The 18,630-nt window shown below is 40.3% G+C and overlaps 2 protein-coding genes across 2 annotated transcripts; both read right to left on the minus strand.

Moving 5' to 3' along the window:
* Positions 1-1,240: 1,240 nt before the first annotated feature.
* Positions 1,241-4,431, minus strand: LOC145101967 (50S ribosomal protein L34). The gene is made up of 4 exons (XM_079039277.1): positions 4,105-4,431; positions 3,921-3,997; positions 1,657-1,768; positions 1,241-1,552 (listed from the first exon to the last, which is right to left on the minus strand). Exons 1-4 carry the CDS (start codon positions 4,350-4,352, stop codon positions 1,423-1,425), a joined length of 567 nt encoding a protein of 188 aa, XP_078895403.1. The 5' UTR covers positions 4,353-4,431; the 3' UTR covers positions 1,241-1,422.
* A 2,487-nt stretch (positions 4,432-6,918) lies between these two features.
* Positions 6,919-7,785, minus strand: LOC145098539 (uncharacterized). Its single transcript, XM_079036171.1, has 2 exons — positions 7,709-7,785; positions 6,919-7,327 (listed from the first exon to the last, which is right to left on the minus strand). The coding sequence occupies exons 1-2, from the start codon at positions 7,783-7,785 to the stop codon at positions 6,919-6,921; spliced, it is 486 nt and encodes a 161-aa protein (XP_078892297.1).
* Between the last annotated feature and the right edge of the window lie 10,845 nt (positions 7,786-18,630).

Below are 18,630 nucleotides of genomic sequence, written 5' to 3' on the forward strand. Positions count from 1 at the left end.
GACATTAGGTTTTAAGTTTATGCTTAATTATAGCAATAAAAAGCATTGTATTGTATAACATTGCTATAGGAAATTAGGTTTTAAGTTTCTACCTAATTATAGCAATAAAAAAGCATTGTATAACATTTCTATAATTAGGTGAACTTTTCAACGAAATTGTTATTTTTTCACTTAATCCGCTGAAAATTGAGGATACATAGTTCTTAGATATTTTGTAGTCTTTAGGTTGTAAACTAAAATAAATTACAGATTTTGATAATAATAAAAAAAATAATAATGATGATTTTCTAGCATCGTAGGAGAGTTGTGTACGAATGTTCCGGATCATAGGAAGAGTTCCAAATATAATATTTATTGATTTTATTCTATTTGCAAAGTGGATAAGATTATAAAATAATGGTTTTCTAGCCGTTTAAGAGCAGCTTGGGCTGTTAGAAACATGGCTATCCAAGCACCTTGGGTTGTGAGCACTTTGGGCTACTAGCAGCTTTAGTTGTCCCAAAAGCTTCCAAATATTCTTTTGCCCCCTTATTCAAATCATGGCAACGTAAAGGTTAGCAACAATAACCAAAAACCCGAATCGAAACCCAATTTTACAGATATAGCCACACTATTACTAAAAATGGTAGTGCGGTTTTTAATTCTTATTAACAAAATACATATGGTTCGGTTTTGGTTTTCATGTGAAATTGACCCACTCTAACTGTAAACTCGCACAAAAGATTGGCTAGTGAGTACGTAAGATTTGATTATCTCCCTCTTAGGCTCTTCCTAATTATATATATATATATATATATATATATATATATATATATATATATATATATATATATATATATATATATATATATATATATATATAAATAGAGAGAGAGAGAGAGAGAGCACAAATATGACTTTTAAGTGAATGATGACTTTTAGTCCCAAATCTACCTTTTCAAAGAAATTAGAATGGACTTTTATGAAATAGCAATCTACTTTTGCTTTTTTTACTTTTTATAGAAATGAACTTTCTAACTTTTGTTTTTTTAATAGCGATGTATTTTTCTTTTTCTTTTTTGTCATTTCATAAACAATGAACTTCCCAAGCTAAACTAAGCTAAGTAATGCAAGATATAGCATCACTGTAATTCAACAGTTGCAACATTGTGTTCTTTGTTTTTTTTTTCATCTGCAACATTACTCTGTGTGTGAAAGTGTTAAATCATTCATTTGTTGAAGTGCTTAAATCCTAACACACTTTTAGCAATGGTCAAGTGACACCAAAGTCACCACCATATAAGTCAATAATAAGCCATTGACTTTTCAACCACCATATTTGTTTATTTATTACAGACAACCCATCTTTACTACAAGAAAAAAAAAAGATTATAATCTATAAAAACAAGTTATTTTGGAGAAACTAAGAAAAAAAAACTGAGCTCAATAACCAACATAAACAGCTGCATTAACTATGTAACAATTATCATCCTTATCTCCCATTTCTTCAACATGGACACCACTTGAGCATATCAATCCACCATCCACCACTTCAACATTCTCAATTTTCCCACTAACAAATCAAAAACCAAAAACAAAAACAGCTTTTTATTAATTACTACATGATATGTGGTTTATCATATCATAATAAACCAAATATAAAGATAAGAGATTTACTAGGGGAAAACAGATTTGACTTTCTCAATATCCAAGCTGGATTGAAGAGATTGAGGAACTCCTAGTTTTATCTGTATTTTCATTCGGTCAAATGAAACACCGGGTATGGACCCTGCAACACGGATCCAATGTTATTATAATGCTTTAAAACAATAAACAGTAAATTACATTTTTGGTACCCAAATAGTTTTTTGTTGCAACTTTAGTCCTTATCTGAGGTTTTTGTAACATTTCTGGTCCTTGTTTCAAGTAAATGGTATGAACCTTTTTTTTTTAACAATTTGGGACCAAAATTGCTAAAATCAAATATACTCGAGGATCAAAAATAATCATTTTTTTGTTACAACTTTAGTCCTTATGAACTTTTTTTTTAACAATTTGGTCCTTCAAGTTTTAATGTTTTGTATATTTAGTTCATTTATTGTATAAAGATACTGTAACTGTAATATACATATTTAAAACTTAATACTTTTTAGGGTAACCTATAAATTCCATCCCAGTATTTAAGCCAAAACTACATATTTCGTCCCTATTGTAGTTTTCACTTTCAGTTTTGATCCCTGACAGACATAAAAATTAATAAAGAAATTAAAGATAAGGGCAAAATAGTAATTTTATATATGTAATGAATTCACACAATCTAATTCGAATTATGGATTCTCATATATATGTAATGAATTCACACACACACTCACAATTTCTCACATAGAAAATTTCACTAACTGATTCAAGAAAAGAAGGGTAAAATTGTCATTTACCCACATTCACACACTAAACTTTGAAGCACCCCAAAAATCATGCCAAGGGTAATATTGACTAAACTTATAAATGTACATAATAAGATGAAGACAAGTTAAGTAGTTAACTATCACATCAAGATGAAATAAGCATATCATATCACAAGTAACAAATCAAATGAATGATTAACTAATAACTACTATTCAATCTGATGAACAGTGACTTGTTTCAAGAATATGAAAGTGATACTCCAGAAATAGGATTTACATATCACATGCAAGTTTACATCACATAAATAAAGACAAATTTCAAAATGTAAGAGCTATACTTATGCTATGCATGCCAATTTATGTTGAAAAAGACTTTCTTTACAAGTAGTTGCTAGCATTCAAGTTTCCACAAGGCCAAAAAGACTAAAAGAACCCTTTATCAATTCAACTTGTAAATCATAATGTAGAATATAAAAGATTCTTCGTGATACTTCCAAATTGTATTATTTCAAAAGTTGTGGCTATATTAATATTGAATAAGCTTCTTAATCTAAAGAAGATGAACATAAGGTAACTATAATATTAAGATAATATAAGCATCATATAAATAGTAATGAATCAATTGAAGTTAACTACTATTGAACCTGATGAACAACGATATGTTTAAAGAATATGACAGTGATACTCTTGAAATAGGATATACATAGCACATGCTACGTTACATCACATAAATAAGGACACTGTAATCTTCAAAATGTAAGCAACATAATTAACAATGCCAACTTATTTTGAAAGAGACTACCCCCATAAGTAGTTGCTAGCAATCAATTTTCTACTACAAGGCTAAAAAGACTAAAAGATCCTTTTGCCACTTTGAATTGTAAATCATAAGACACTGTTGATATATTGTTAGGTAAAGAAATGTTTCAGGATACTGAATTTGTAAGAATTTTAAACTTCTTTGCTAGAGGGTAAATGAGAATTCTGTTATCTTTTATCAAAAAGGGTTTTCTCACAATCATCAATTCTGGTTATGAATGACTCATTCAAAAGCCTTTATTTGTTTAATTTCATAGGTTGAAGATGTTATTTTAAAGAAGGTTAAAGGAACAGCAATTTTATCCATTATTATTGGGACCAAATTGAATTGTGCAATTAATTTAAGACACATGGGTCACTTCAAATCATTTATCCGTGTAGTATCTGTCATGGTAGGGGCTGGTATTTCATTTTATCCCAACTAGATTTTGAGAAAGAGAAAGTGCTTCCAACACAAGACAAGTTCCAGAAATTCATTTATCAACATAGCAAGATATTCTATGAAACTTAAAGAAAGATAAGTTCACTTGAATGCTCAAATTAGTCATATTATTGATCCTAAATGAGTAAGGAAGATAAAACTACTCTGCATCGAAAGGTCTAAATAAACTGTTTGATTATCTGTCAAATGTCTAAATGATGATAATGCACACAAAATGTAACGAAAGTCTAATAACGGATGAGGGGATGAAAGACACATATGCACGCAATCAGTACCTCTACGGAAGGCAGGAATTGAATTGGAAGAGATAGCGTCCCTACAAGCCTTCATTGCTGCTTTCGTGACATCTTGCCTGTTTCAATTTCGTATGATTAAGGAAATCCCCAATTTCTAAAATTTACTCTACATTGAATATTATATGTTAGTACTCTGTGTATCAGAGAGATTGACTTGACTGACCCATGCTGATCGTAACCAACTCCCATTTCAACAAACAATAGTGTAATAGAAGAGTTCGGAACAGCGGATTGGATTGTGGTAGAAGTTCGTGAGGTGGATTCCCCGGCGCCGGCAGTTGCCATGGAAATCGGCGGTGTTGAGGATGCAAACACTGTAAATTGAGGAAGATATCGTGGAGGATATTTGGAAGTTGTTTGAAGAGAAGATGGGAATTTGATTGTGAGGAATGAACTGGTGCTAATCATCATTCTTTGCCCCAATGGAAAAAACCCTTCGTCGCCTCCATTTGCAATTTTGCATTGGCCAAAATATCGATACACTCGATGTTTTCCATTTAAGCAATAATAACATCATCAATTGTACTAATCGCATTTCATCTAAAAAAAAAAAGTTATTATAAGCCGCAGGTGTGTGCTGTCATCGAAACCGTACTCTTTTCTTCGCCACATCAGGGTCATGTCATTTTTTACCACACAAGTGTGGTTAGTGTGGTTTCTTGCCACACCAAGAGAGTGGTGCCACACTTTCAAAAGGCAATAAATAAATAAATAAATAAATTCATTTATGCCCCTAACAGTCACACCCATCAACAACCAATCACAAACCACGATCTTCAAGGACCGCATTGTGGTCTTGGCCGCACCTAACCGCACCCTGGGAGCGGTGTTCCCTGGCCACGTGTCACCATTGCGATTCCAAACCGCATCCCACTCCGTGAAGCCTTATGATGTACCAGCTTTTTTTGGAACCGGCAAATAATTTTATAAAAGAAAGCAAACAACTTCAGCAAGGTGCTAGGAGGGAGAGAGTACAATACATGAAAGAAAAATAAATTACATAATGGTAAAAGGACTAACACACCAATCTATCCAACTAATGTTGCATCGGTCTCTCCTATGCTTAATCCATGTAAACACTATGGATTTCACAGAATCTGCTACTCTGGGTGGCGATGTTCTTTGTTTTTTAAAGCTCCAATCACACCTAGCTTTCCAAATACTCCATGCAGTCCCATAACATATGCTAGTTAGAGTTTTTCTTTTCTTTGAACATGTACCTCATTGTGCTACATATTTCACCATTTCCTCAGCATTCTGAAATTGGAGATGAGGAATGTTGCACCAATGACCTACATATTCCCATACCTTTGATGCCAGTGGACACCGGAATAGCGCGTTTGTTGTATCCTCCTCTTCCAACTCACAGTAGGGACATAAGGCGGACATGAGCTAGATTCCCCTTTAAAGGGACTTCATGAGTCCACTTTATCGATACTTCCCCTGGCATCATGTTTCTCCAGTCGATCTGTGTTCTAAGAACATTAACGTGGAATACTCCATCACTCGACAGATTACACACCCATCTGTCACTTTGAGCCACTGACTGAAACGTATTGACTCCATTAGTGAGCATATGAAACTCACGAAGTTGCTCCATAGTTGTTGGTGTTTCTTTCCAGTTCCAATTACATCGCCCGTCATTTAACCGATCACTAATCTTGCAATGTTTATGACGTTCCAGTTTATACATCTCAGGGAAGGATGTTTTTAAGGTATTGTCTATTGTTTTTGCAAAGATTTTCTGTTTCTGTTTGATTCAACCTTTCATGATTGTCGATTTGAATTAACTATTTCATTAGGTGTAGCGATTAATCTTTAATTGCTCTATGCTTATGAACTCGATTTGAGGCACTAATTGATTTTATGATGTACCAGCTATGAGACCATATGTTATACGGGTTGGATAAAACAAAAAAAATTAAATATGAAGGTTTAAACAAAATTTTATTTAAATTTAAAATTTAAAAAGAAACATATTAAATATTATATGAGTTGTAATATTGTAATTTATTGGTTATTTTCAATTAAACTACTAGGTGTGGACAACATATTATTACATGTTACCACACCCAAAAAGTGTCATGTCAGCATCCTACTATACATGAGTGTTATAACACCCAATGTGGAAACGGACAACATCTAATAACATGTGATAAGACCAATTATTTTCTATTTTATTTTCTTTTTTTTTTTTGATGTTTTTTTCTATATTTCGAATTTGTTTTTTTTATTATTTATATTTGAAAAGTAAAAATAAAATTTTAATAAAACTTAAATTAAAAACAACATTAAAAAAAATTACAACAAAACACAAAAACATTTAAAACCCTAAAAAGCAAAAAAAAAAAATAAAAAAATAAAAAAAATTAAAAAAAAAAAAAGATGATAAAACCTACAATTTTTGGCCTAAAACTATTCATCTTCGTTTTCGTGACAAACAAAGATGTAATCCGCCAAGTCTTCATGGGGTTGCTTGTGTTTTCGCTGATCTTGAATATCAACCACTCTATGTAAATATTCCGATGTCCCTTGTTGAAATTGCACATGTCTTGGCTTCGAGGCGAATGCGTTGCAATATTGCGTCATTTATCTTCGACAACCATGTTATGCATTATGATACATGCATACATAATATATCGTAGAGTATCTAAATCATAAGGCATCGCTGCATGTTCAACTATGTGTCATTTTGATTTCAAAACCTCAAAAGCACGTTCAACGTCCTTACGTGCTCCTTCTTGTCGTCTCTTGAAATATTTGTCCCTTGGATCTATTGGGTGTCGAAACGCCTTCACAAACGTGGAATATTGTGTATTCCGTCTGTAAGGTAATACCCAAACTTATATTCGTTTCCATTCACTATGAATGGAGCATCCGGGGCTTTTCCTGACAAAAGATCGTCAAATATTGGTGATTGATCGAGAACGTTGACGTCGTTGTTAGAACCCGCAACCCCGAAAAAAGCATGCCAAATTCATATATCTTGTGAAGCAACAGCCTCTAAGACCAACGAAGGCGCTCCATGATGACCGCTCGAATACTGGCCTTTCCACGCCACGGGGCAATTTCTCCATTTCCAGTGTGTGCAATCAATGCCCCAAAGCATACCCGGAAAACCATGTCTTTCTTCATGCGCCACATATAGTTGTTTCATATCATGCAACGAAGGTTTGCGCAAGTATTGGTCACCGAAGGTTTCAACAACACCTCTTGCCAATAAATAGAAACTTTTTCGTGCGGTCCTCTCAGACATTCTCATATAATCGTCAACAGAATCGGGCGACTCTCCGATTGTCATAAGTTTTATTGCAGCAACACATTTTTGCAACCCTGTGAAGCCTCGTTTGCCTCTAGCATCATATCTCATTTGGAAAAATTCATACCTAAATAAATATTAAACATGTAAAAATTGTATTTATTTTATCTAAAAGTGACATTTTATAAATTATAAAAATTGAAACAAACAATACCTAAATAAATATTAAACATGTAAAAATTGTATTTATTTTATCTAAAAGTGACATTTTGTAATTTATAAAAGTTGAAACAAAAGATACCTTGCTTCCATAGCGTTGGCTATCCTTTCAAAGACATTTTTTCGCAAACGAAATCTTCTTTTGAAATCGTTTGGCTGGTAGACACAATTTTCAGCAAAGTAATCATTAACGAGTCGTCTATGCCCTTCCTCGCGATCTCTATTTAACGTCACACGTCGCGTGAGTAGTGGAGCTGGATCTGGCTATAGTAGGTTGTTTGTATAATACCGGTACATCATAGTCACGTACAAATCGTCTTCGTCGTTATCATCGTTGTACGGATGAGCCGGATCAAGACGATTCATATTTTGGTTTTGAAATATTGAAAGAATTATGTAGTTGAAATATTGAAATATTGAGAGAAATTTATGTTTTTTGTATTTAAAAATGATATAAGTTGTATGTATTTATAGTGTAATTTTTTTTTAATTAGTTATCGTTTGAAAAAAAAACGGTCGAAATTGTGACCGTTTGCATCAATTATACGCGTTATGGCCCGTTGTCGTGATAACATTTGGTAACATAACACCTAATAACGGCAAGTCCGGGCGGTGTTCCACCCGTTATGGCGCCGTTATTAGGTGTCATGTCACCTATAACGGGGCTTCCAGTTGCCGACACCCGTCTATCTTAAGGCAATTATTAATTAAGGTATAAATATAATGTGTCAATTAAGAAAGATAAAAAAAATGACAAAATGACAAATGGAAAAAACATTTATTCAAAAATACCACAAAATGAAAAGCGTCAAAACTAATGAGAAATTGACATGTGGCAAAAAAAACCTTCATTTATTAAGGAGGATTATGAATTTCAGTAATAAAAATTAAAACAATATATTTAAATTAATATTATTTTTAGCATTATATCTTATATTTTACTAATAAATCAAATCTACTTTTAGTTGCTAAAAAGTGTGTGTGTATATATATATATATATATATATATATATATATATATATATATATATATATATATATATATATATATATATATATATATATATATATATATATATAACCATAATACTCAATTAAAACGAAAATGTAACGCCCCAATTCTCAGGTATTATTTTAAATAAAAACTTCTTGGTTTTGGCCCTACTCGTCGAGTAGCAGCGGGTGGGATTGCGAATTAAGTGAGCTACTCGGCGAGTCCTTTGTGGGACTCGGCGAGTAGGAGCTGGAAAGGAGAAACCCTAATTTTCGGGGTTTGCACCCCTATTTAAAGAAGCTCAAGCCTCTTTCAGTTCCTTGGCAGCCCCCTTTGCATCTCTAACTCGTGTGTGTGTGTGTGCCTTTGTGTGTTGAAGCTTTGGGAGAAGAATTTGGTGTAGAAGTTTGGGGAAATCAAGTGATTGAGGCAAGGAGCTGGGAGGAGATCCGAATTCTTCTGCTGTGGACATCTCTTGGGAAGGTATTAAACCATTACCCTCAGCTATTTCAGTCTAAACCTTATCTTTGAATGAGTTTAGGGGTTCTATGAGGGTATCAAGTTGGTATGACAATCTATGGGCTAGATCTGAAGTTGTAACTTCAGATCTGGACCCTCCTTGGAGCATACAAGCATAAAGTTCCAACTTTAGTCAAGATTAAGGTTCCCTTGGTCCATGAACACCCATTAAAAGCATGGTTTTGGCATTAGGAGCTTGTGAAGCAATGCATGCACGTAAAGTTTGCAACTTTACGTGATAAGCAGGCCTAAGGGGGTTGAATCTGCAATTTGGGGCCTTGCCATGGCTTAAAGACGTCTGCATGTTGAAATGACTGAAAGGACTCGGCGAGTCGCGAAGTTGACTCGGCGGGTCATATGAAGATGTGCATCGAACTCAACGAGTTGGATGAACAACTCTGCGAGCCAGATGAAGGAAGCCGTAAACTCGACGAGTTGTTTGAACAACTCGGCGAGTTAGATGAAGATGGCCATGAAACTCGACGAGTTGAAGAACAACTCGACAAGTCGGATGAGTTTAACCAAGGATATGGTTGCCTGTATACCCGTCGAGTTTCAAGGAGGAAACTCAACGGGTGGCCTTAAGGATTGATCGGGATTCGAAGGAACTCGACGAGTCACTCCGATGACTCAGCGAGTTGGAATGTGCTCCATGGACTCAGCGAGTGGCCAAGTGTACTCGGCGAATTGAGGTCAACATGGACTGTTGACCTTGACCGAGGACTTTGACCTTGATCAGGAATTTACTAGGAGGTTATGGAGTGCCTGATAAGAGTAAGGACTTATGAATATATTGTGTTGTGGTTATAGGTGGTGGAGCCTGTGTCAAGTGATCCGATAGTTGGAGTTTACCTTTCGAATCAACATCTGTGAGGTGAGATATCTTCACTATATCGATAGGGTCTACGACACCAAGGCCGGCCCTTTATGATTTACATCCTGGTTTAGGATGGTTGCTATGTTTTCGCCATGTTAGATTTCATCCTGGTTTAGGATGGTTGCTATGTTAGAATTCATCCTGGTTAGGATGGTTGTTATGCTAGAGATCGGTTAGATCGGTTGTTATGGTATGTTACATATGATTTTGATCTGTTAGATCGGAATCAGGATAGATAGTATGTTATGCTTTTACGATCCGTAAGGATTGGTATGTAGTGACCTGCTAGGTCGGTACTCTAGTTACGAGAGGATTTTATAGTTGATGATCAGTGTGATAGATATGTGATGTTTGTATATGCCAGTATGTGATAGTTATGCACACATGGTTAATTGATTGCTGGTTGGGTTGAGGCGGTTCTGCTTTGTGCTGAAGGCCAACATACCCTACGATCGGTCCGAGGAGACTGCAGGCCCTCGAGGCGGACCAGTCATGCCGAAGGCTCGGGATAGATCTAGATAGACTACAGGCCTAGTAGGGCGGTCCAGTCCGGTCGATGGCCCAGTATGCATGATTGTTTGATTGGTTGTTACTGATATGGTATTGTCTGTATGGTATTGGTATTTTAGGGGTAGCTCACTAAGCCCTTGGGCTTACAGTTTCAGTTATTGTTTCAGGTACTTTAGGAGATCGTGGCAAGGCAAAGGCGTGACCGTACCGCTCCTCATCCTTACGTTATGATTTTGGGATACTCTGATGGATATTGATTTGAAAACATTTATAAAAAATACTAATTGACTTTTATTTATGATTTAAAAAGTTTGAATTTGGCGTGAAATTTATGGATGTTACAAGTTGGTATAAGAGCCTTGGTTTGAGTGAATTGGAGGAACACTCGTGTGAATCCAGTCTCAAATCAAGGAGATTCTCGGAAAATAAGTTTTAAAATGGTTTTCAAAATAAAGGATGGAGGATGCAGAGGGTACGCTTAGTCGGAGTCTGTAAGTAAGCCCCAAAATACCATACAGTTATTTGATATTCTGATATGTTAGAACAGCATGCTAATGCTAGGCTAGGGATCTTCAGGAATCGCGTGATAGAATTGCCTGATTATATGATGCCTATTAGCCTAGGGATCCTTGTATATGGAAATGACATCATAACTGCAGATGTTTAGTGTATGCACCACAGCTATGTGTAGTCGAGATCTTATAGCCTGAGAATGTCTGATTCGACCTTAGTGTAGGATCGGATATTCAAAAGTCTATCGGGTCCAGCACTATGTGCAGCCAGTGTACACTAGCGTTGCAGGGGAAGATGGAAGTTTCATGGATGTGTGAGTGGTGAGGAACTGTAGGATCAGTTGCTAGTTAGGCAATGTCCCCTGTTAGTGAGGGTTGAGCGTATATTATGTTGAATATAGTTTAGGGCGTTGTGGTAATACTTGAGACAAATATGGGTAGGTGTGGAAGGTAGTAGGGACCCATACTACTGAAAGCATAGGACCCATACGCGTAGCAAGGAAGTCACAACCCCTAGGGATTGAGGGTATTAGTCTTCCGTCATTATATGATTTGTCTAAGACTTTGAGTGTGTTTGCAGTATGGTGGTAACGAGACGTGTTGCTTCGGGATCCGGATCAGGATAAGGAGACGGAGGATTGGAGGTGTCGGTAGCACCTGAGCCCGTGGTTCAAATAGGGACCGAGGAGTTGGATGCCCGGATTCAGGAGATCATGCACGACGAGATTGTTGTTGCGTTCCGAGCGCAGCTTCCAGAGATGTTTGGGTCGATTAAGACCGTGATGGTTGAGTATTTTGATGAGCGATATGCCGCTCTTGCAGAGACAGCTGCCGCTGCAGCCACTTCGGCTGTAACTGCGACAGGGGTTGGAGGAGGAGTCGTCAGGGCTTTCCAGTACCGGGACTTCGATAATACGAAGCCCCGACGTTTGATGGTACACATGATGAGATTAGGGCTATGAGGTGGTTATCTGACGTGGAGGGCTGTTTCTTCACGTGCTCATGTCCTGCTGACCAAAAGGTCAGGTGTGCCCTGAACCTGCTGAGGCTTGGGGTAAAGGACTGGTGGAGGCTGACGACTGGGTCGTATACTGATGATCAGCGGGCTGCTGTTACTTGGGAGCAGTTCAGAGATATGTTCCGCACCCTCTACGTTCCACGCGTTGAGCGGGAGCAGCTTGCGCAGGAGTTTTTAACATTGAGACAGGATGGGGAGTCTGTGATGGAGATTACCTGTATGTTCACCGAGAGGGCTATGTTTTTCCCGGAGTTTGCTTCAGAGCAGTCTCAGATGACTCGTTATCTGAGTATGCTCAAGACATATATTTGACAGTTTGTGTCTACTCAGCGATGTGATACCCTCCTGGACCTTCAGGAAGCCGCGCGACGGCGTGAGTTGGAGATAGAGCTGCAGCTGAAAGAGCAGCGGCAGGCACCGACACAATCTCAGTTGGCGCGTAAGCGGTCTGAAATTGCTGATACACGGTCCGGGGGTCATTAGAGCCGCACTTGTGGAAAGTGTGGCAAGGCTCATTCAGGGGTTTGTCGAGCAGGAGGTGGGTGCCACAAATGTGGCAATGAGGGGAACTATGCCAGGGACTGCCATCAGTCTGCCCCTCCAGTAGATATGACGATTTGTTAGCATTGTCATCAGGTTGGTCATGTGAAGACCAACTTTTTGCAGCTCGCCGCCAAGTCGGCGATGGGTTTCGCGCCAGCTACTGCGAGGATTGGAGATGGGAGGCCAGTCAAGGTGGAGCCTCCGAAGGCTCAGGGTCGCGTTTTCCAGCTCATGGCCGAGGAGGCCAAGGCAGCACCAGATGTGGTTGCTGGTACGTTTCTTTTCTATGTCACAGTTATTGTATTGGTGTTATGCTTATTGATTGTACCTATGATTGGGTACGTTTTTAGTAAATTCTTTGCCCGCTTTGGTATTATTTGACTCGGGGGCGAGTCGGTCGTTTGTATCTCAGACCTTCTCTAGAGGTTTCAGTGTGCTGATAGATGATCTTGAGTGTCCGTTGCGAGTTTCGATCGCCAACAAGCACGGGGTTTCTGCTTCTTCGATCTACCGAGGATGCGAGTTGGAGATTTTCGGGGTGTCTTTCTCGATAGATTTGATTCCTATCCCCATGGGGGATGTATGCGTGATTGTAGGGATGGATTGGCTTAGCTGTTTTGGCGCCACGATCGACTATGAGGGGCAGCGGGTGGTGGTTCGAACCCCAAGTGGGGGAGAACTGGTAGTATATGGTGAAGGCACCAGGTCATGATCAGGGTTTTGTTCGGAGGCCAGGGCTCGACAGTATATTCAGCACGGGTGTGCCGGTTATTTGGCGTATGTGGTAGATATGCGGGTTAGAGAGCAACTCTCGGTTTCAGAGGTCCCTGTGATTAGAGAGTTTGATGATGTGTTTCCGGAGGAATTACCCGGAGTGCCTCCGGTGAGGCAGGTTGAGTTTAGGATTGATCTGGTGCTAGGTGTGGCCCCTATCGCCAAGGCGTCGTACCGTTTGGCACCGCCAGAGATGCAGGAGCTATCATCTCAGTTGCAGGAACTGCTGGGTAAGCAGTTTATTCATCTGAGTAGCTCACCCTAGGGAGCACCGATCCACTTCGTCAGGAAGAAGGATGGTTCGCACAGGATGTGCATTGACTATAGGGAGTTGAATAAGTTAACGGTGAAGAACCATTATCCGCTTCTGAGGATAGACGATCTTTTCGACCAGCTACAGGGTGCATCTTGGTTTTCCAAGATCGATTTGAGATCAGGATACCACCAGGTCAGGGTGAGGGAGGAAGACATGGAGAAGACCGCGTTCTGGACTCGTTATGGTCATTACGAGTTCGTGGTGATGCCGTTTGGACTCACCAACGCGCCAGCAGTGTTCATGGATCTGATGAACCGAGTCTGCAGACCGATGCTCGATCGCTCAGTCATTATGTTTATAGATGATATCTTGGTGTATTCCAAGACCCGAGAGCAGCATGAGGAGCATCTTAGGGAGCTGCGACGAGAACGACTTTATGCCAAGTTCTCGAAGTGTGAGTTCTGGTTGTGAGAGGTTCAATTCCTTGGACATCTCATTAACCAGGATGGGATTTTGGTCGATCCGGCCAAGGTGGAGGAGGTTATGCAGTGGGAGACTCCGAGATCTCCCTCAGACATCAGGAGTTTCCTGGGCTTAGCAGGGTATTATTGGAGATTCATTCGTGATTTCTCCAAGGTTACCGTACCCCTCACTCATCTAACGAGGAAGGGAGTGGATTTCTGGTGGGGCCTGGAGCAGCAGAGGGCGTTTGAGACCCTCCGGCAGCGGTTATGCGAGGCGCTAGTGTTGACACTCCCTGAGGGAGTGGAGGATTTCGTGGTATATTGTGATGCGTCCATCACAGGCTTAGGGGCAGTCCTCATGCAGAGGGGATGAGTGATAGCCTATGCATCGCGGTAGTTGAAGCCGCATTTGATGAGATACCCCACGCACGATCTTGAGTTGGGAGCGGTGGTCTTCGCTCTCAATATTTGGAGGCACTATCTGTACGGGGTCCGTTGTACCATATACACGGATCACAAGAGTTTGAGGCACATTATGGATCAGCCGAACCTAAATATGAGGCAGCGCAGGTGGTTGGATGTAGTCAAGGACTATGGTTGTGATATCCTTTACCATCCTGGTAAGGCGAACGTGGTTGCGGATGCTCTGAGCCGCAAGTCAGCTGGGTCCTCGACCCCAGCCAGGTGTATGAGAATAGCGGTGGATTCCCTGCTGGTGGGTCTGGTCAGGGATGCTTAGATTGAGGGTATAAGGCCAGAGAACTGGAAGTTGGAGAAGATTAAGGGCGAAAGCGCTCGGTTTGTTGAGGATAGCCGTGGATTGTTGACCCGTTACAGTCGGGTTTGGGTTCCGACGACCGGAGGGGTCCGGCAGACAGTGATGGAGGAGGCTCATAAGTCTCGCTTTTCTATTCATCCGGGAGCCACCAAGATGTATCGTGATCTGAGTTCGGGTTATTGGTGGCCTGGCATGAAGCGAGATATCGCTTGGTTTGTTGAGAGGTGCTTGACCTGTAGGATGGTCAAGGCCGAGCATTAGAGGCCGCATGGTAAATTGCAGCCCCTGGAGATTCCCATGTGGAAATGGGAATGGATCATGGTGGATTTCATCACGAAGTTGCCAAAAACAGCAAAGGGTTTCGACGCTATATGGGTCATCGTGGATCGATTGACCAAGAGTGCCCATTTCCTAGCTGTACGGGAGAGTTCGTCGACGAAGAAGTTGGCCGACCTATACGTCCGTGAGATTGTCTCTCGTCATGGGGTTCCAGTTTCCATAGTTTCCGATCGGGATGTCCGATTTACTTCCTGTTTTTGGTAGAAGATCCACGAGGAACTAGGTACGAGGCTGCATTTCAGTACAGCATTCCATCCGCAGACTGATGGGCAAAGTGAGCGGACCATTCAGACCCTCGAAGATATGTTGAGGGCGTGCGTCATTGATTTCAGTGGGAGTTGGGATTCCCACCTACCACTTGTAGAGTTCGCCTACAACAACAGCTGTCATTCCAGTATCGGCGCCCCGCCTTTCGAGCTGTTGTATGGGCGGAAGTGTAGGACCCCAGTCTGCTGGGGGGGAGATTGGGCACAGGGTGATGGGTCGGACAGAGGTAGTTCTGCAAACCACCGAGATGATACAGCAGATTAGACAGCAACTGCAGACCGCTCAGAGTCGGCAGAAAAGTTATGCCGACCGACGCCGATCTGAGCTGGAATTTCAGGTGGGTGACATGGTTCTCCTGAAGGTCTCACCCTGGAAGGGAGTGATCCACTTCAGGAAGAGGGGAAAATTGGGTCCCCGTTACATCGGGCCGTTCAGGATTGTTGCTAGGTTTGGCAAGGTGGCTTATAGGTTAGAGCTTCCGGAGGAGCTTAGTCGGATCCACAACACATTTCATGTTTCGCAATTGTGAAAGTGCATTATGGACCAGGAGGCAGTTGTATCGTTGGATGATATTCGGGCCGACGAGCGTTTGAATTATGTGGAGAGGCATGTGTCCATTTTGGAAATAAAGAAGAAGATTTTGCGGAACAAATAAATACCCTTAGTGAAGGTACAGTGGGAACACCGGAAGGGATCCGAATGGACATGGGAGCCGGAGGAGGAGATACGCGAGCATTACCCGTCATTATTTATCCCAGCAGACTTCGAGCATGAAGTCTAGTTCAAGTGGGGGAGAGTTGTAACGCCATGATTCTCAGGTATTATTTTAAATAAAAACTTCTTGGTTTTGGCCCTACACGACGAGTCGGTAGCCCTACTCGTCGATTAGCAGTGGGTGGGATCGCGAATTAAGTGAGCTACTCGGCGAGTCCTTTGTGGGACTCGGCAAGTAGGAGCCGGGAAGGAGAAACCCTAATTTTCGGGGTTTGCACCCCTATTTAAAGAAGCTCAAGCCTCTTTCAGTTCCTTGGCAGCCCCATTTGCATCTCTAACTCGTGTGTGTGTGTGTGTGTGTGCCTTTGTGTGTTGAAGCTTTAGGAGAAGAATTTGGTGTAGAAGTTTGGGGAAATCAAGTGATTGAGGCAAGGAGCTAGGAGGAGATCCAAATTCTTCTGCTGTGGACATCTCTTGGGAAGGTATTAAACCATTACCCCCCCCCCCCCCCAGCTATTTCAGTCTAGACCTTATCTTTGAATGAGTTTAGGGGGTTCTATGAGGGTATCAAGTTGGTATGACAATCTATGGGCTAGATCTGAAGTTGTAACTTCAGATCTGGACCCTCCTTGGAGCATACAAGCATAAAGTTCCAACTTTAGTTAAGATTAAGGTTCCCTTGGTCCATGAACACCCATTAAAAGTATGGTTTGGGCATTAGGAGCTTGTGAAGCATTGCATGCACGTAAAGTTTGCAACTTTACGTGATAAGCAGGCCTAAGGGGGTTGAATCTGCAATTTGGGGCCTTGCCATGGCTTAAAGACGTCTGCATGTTGAAATGACTGAAAGGACTCGGCGAGTCACGAAGTTGACTCGGCGGGTCATATGAAGATGTGCATCGAACTCTACGAGTTGGATGAACAACTCGGCGGGCCGGATGAAGGAAGCCGTGAACTCGACGAGTTGTTTGAACAACTCGGCGAGTTAGATGAAGATGGCCATGAAACTCGACGAGTTGAAGAACAACTCGGCGAGTCGGATGAGTTTAACCAAGGATATAGTTGTGTGTATACCCGTCGAGTTGCAAGGAGGAAACTCGACGGGTGGCTTAAGGATTGGTCGGGATTCGAAGGAACTCGACGAGTCACCCCGATGAGTTGAGGTCAACATGGACTGTTGACCTTGACCGAGGACTTTGACCTTGATCAGGAATTTACTAGGAGGTTATGGAGTGCCTCATAAGAGTAAGGACTTACGAATATATTGTGCTATGGTTATAAGTGGTGGAGCCTGTGTCAAGTGATCCGATAGTTGGAGTTTACCTTTTGAATCGACATCTGCGAGGTGAGTTATCCTCACTATATCGATAGGGTTCACGGCACCAAGGCCGACCCTTTATAATTTACATCCTGGTTTAGGATGGTTGCTATGTTTTCGCCATGTTAGATTTTATCTTGGTTTAGGATGGTTGCTATGTTAGAATTCATCCTGGTTAGGATGGTTGCTATGCTAGAGATCGGTTAGATCGGTTCTCATGGTATGTGACATATGATTTTGATATGTTAGATCGGAATCAGGATAGATAGTATGTTATGCTTTTATGATCCGTAAGGATTGGTATGTAGTGACCTGCTAGGTCGGTACTCTAGTTACGAGAGGATTTTATAGTTGATGATCAGTGTGACATATATGTGATGTTTGTATATGCAGTATGTGATAGTTATGCGCACATGGTTAATTGCTTGTTGGTTGGGTTGAGGCGGTCCTGCTTTGTGCTGAAGGCCAGCATACCCTACGAGCGGTCCGGGGAGAATGCAGGCCCTCAAGGCTGACCAGTCATGCCAAAGGCTCGAAATAGATCTAGATAGACTGCAGGCCCAGTAGGGCGGTCCAGTACGGCCGATGGCCCAGTATGCATGATTGTTTGATTGGTTGTTACTGATATGGTATTGGTATTTTGGGGGTAGCTCACTAAGCCCTTGGGCTTACAGTTTTCAGTTATTGTTTCAGGTACTTCAGGAGATCGTGGCAAGGCAAAGGAGTGACCGTATCACTCCTCATCCTTATGTTATGATTTTGGGACACTCTGATGGATATTGATTTGAAAACATTTTGTAAACAATACTAATTGACTTTTATTTATGATTTAAAAAGTTTGAATTTGGCGTGAAATTTATGGATGTTACAGAAAAAATTTCATAAACCACAAAAATATATTCTAGTTAGTACGTGCAACAACCTAACTTTCATAAAGTAGATAACAGAAAACTACAAAACTAAAAGATATATCATTCTTTCCCCTTGAACCATCTCCAAATTTTTTTAAAAAGGCGAAATATTATAGCAAGTTACTAGAATACAAACAAAAAAACAATACAAATAATTAGAAACAAAGAAATATAGATTCTTAAAAGTCAAAAACAACACTAATCAATCCAACTACTATTTTCCATTTTACCCGTATGTCTAATCCAAATGAAAGATAAAGATATTGTATTATCCCTAGTCAAAGTATGGGAAGAACTAATATTGTTCCAACACCTTGTTATTCATCGTTTATAAATGTATCATAACAAATCGTAACAAATTGATATGAAGTTTTTTCTCCACTTTGTAGACTTCCCAGTGAAATCTATAAAATCTGT

The sequence above is a fragment of the Lactuca serriola genome, chromosome 4 (genome assembly GCF_051521515.1).
Source record: "Lactuca serriola cultivar US96UC23 chromosome 4, Lser_US96UC23_V15, whole genome shotgun sequence".
NCBI lineage: Eukaryota > Viridiplantae > Streptophyta > Magnoliopsida > Asterales > Asteraceae > Lactuca > Lactuca serriola.

Excerpts from the sequence above, each read along its gene's own strand:
- LOC145101967 (XM_079039277.1), bottom strand. The coding sequence starts at position 4,352 with ATGATGATTAGCACCAGTTCATTCCTCACAATCAAATTCCCATCTTCT. Across the intron at positions 1,769-3,920 it reads AATTCCTGCCTTCCGTAGAG|GGTCCATACCCGGTGTTTCA; the intron begins GTACTGATTGCG and ends TCCGTGTTGCAG. Across the intron at positions 1,553-1,656 it reads GTCAAATCTGTTTTCCCCTA|TGGGAAAATTGAGAATGTTG; the intron begins GTAAATCTCTTA and ends TTGATTTGTTAG.
- LOC145098539 (XM_079036171.1), bottom strand. The coding sequence starts at position 7,785 with ATGAATCGTCTTGATCCGGCTCATCCGTACAACGATGATAACGACGAA. Across the intron at positions 7,328-7,708 it reads TACGTGACTATGATGTACCG|GTATGAATTTTTCCAAATGA; the intron begins GTATTATACAAA and ends ATATTTATTTAG.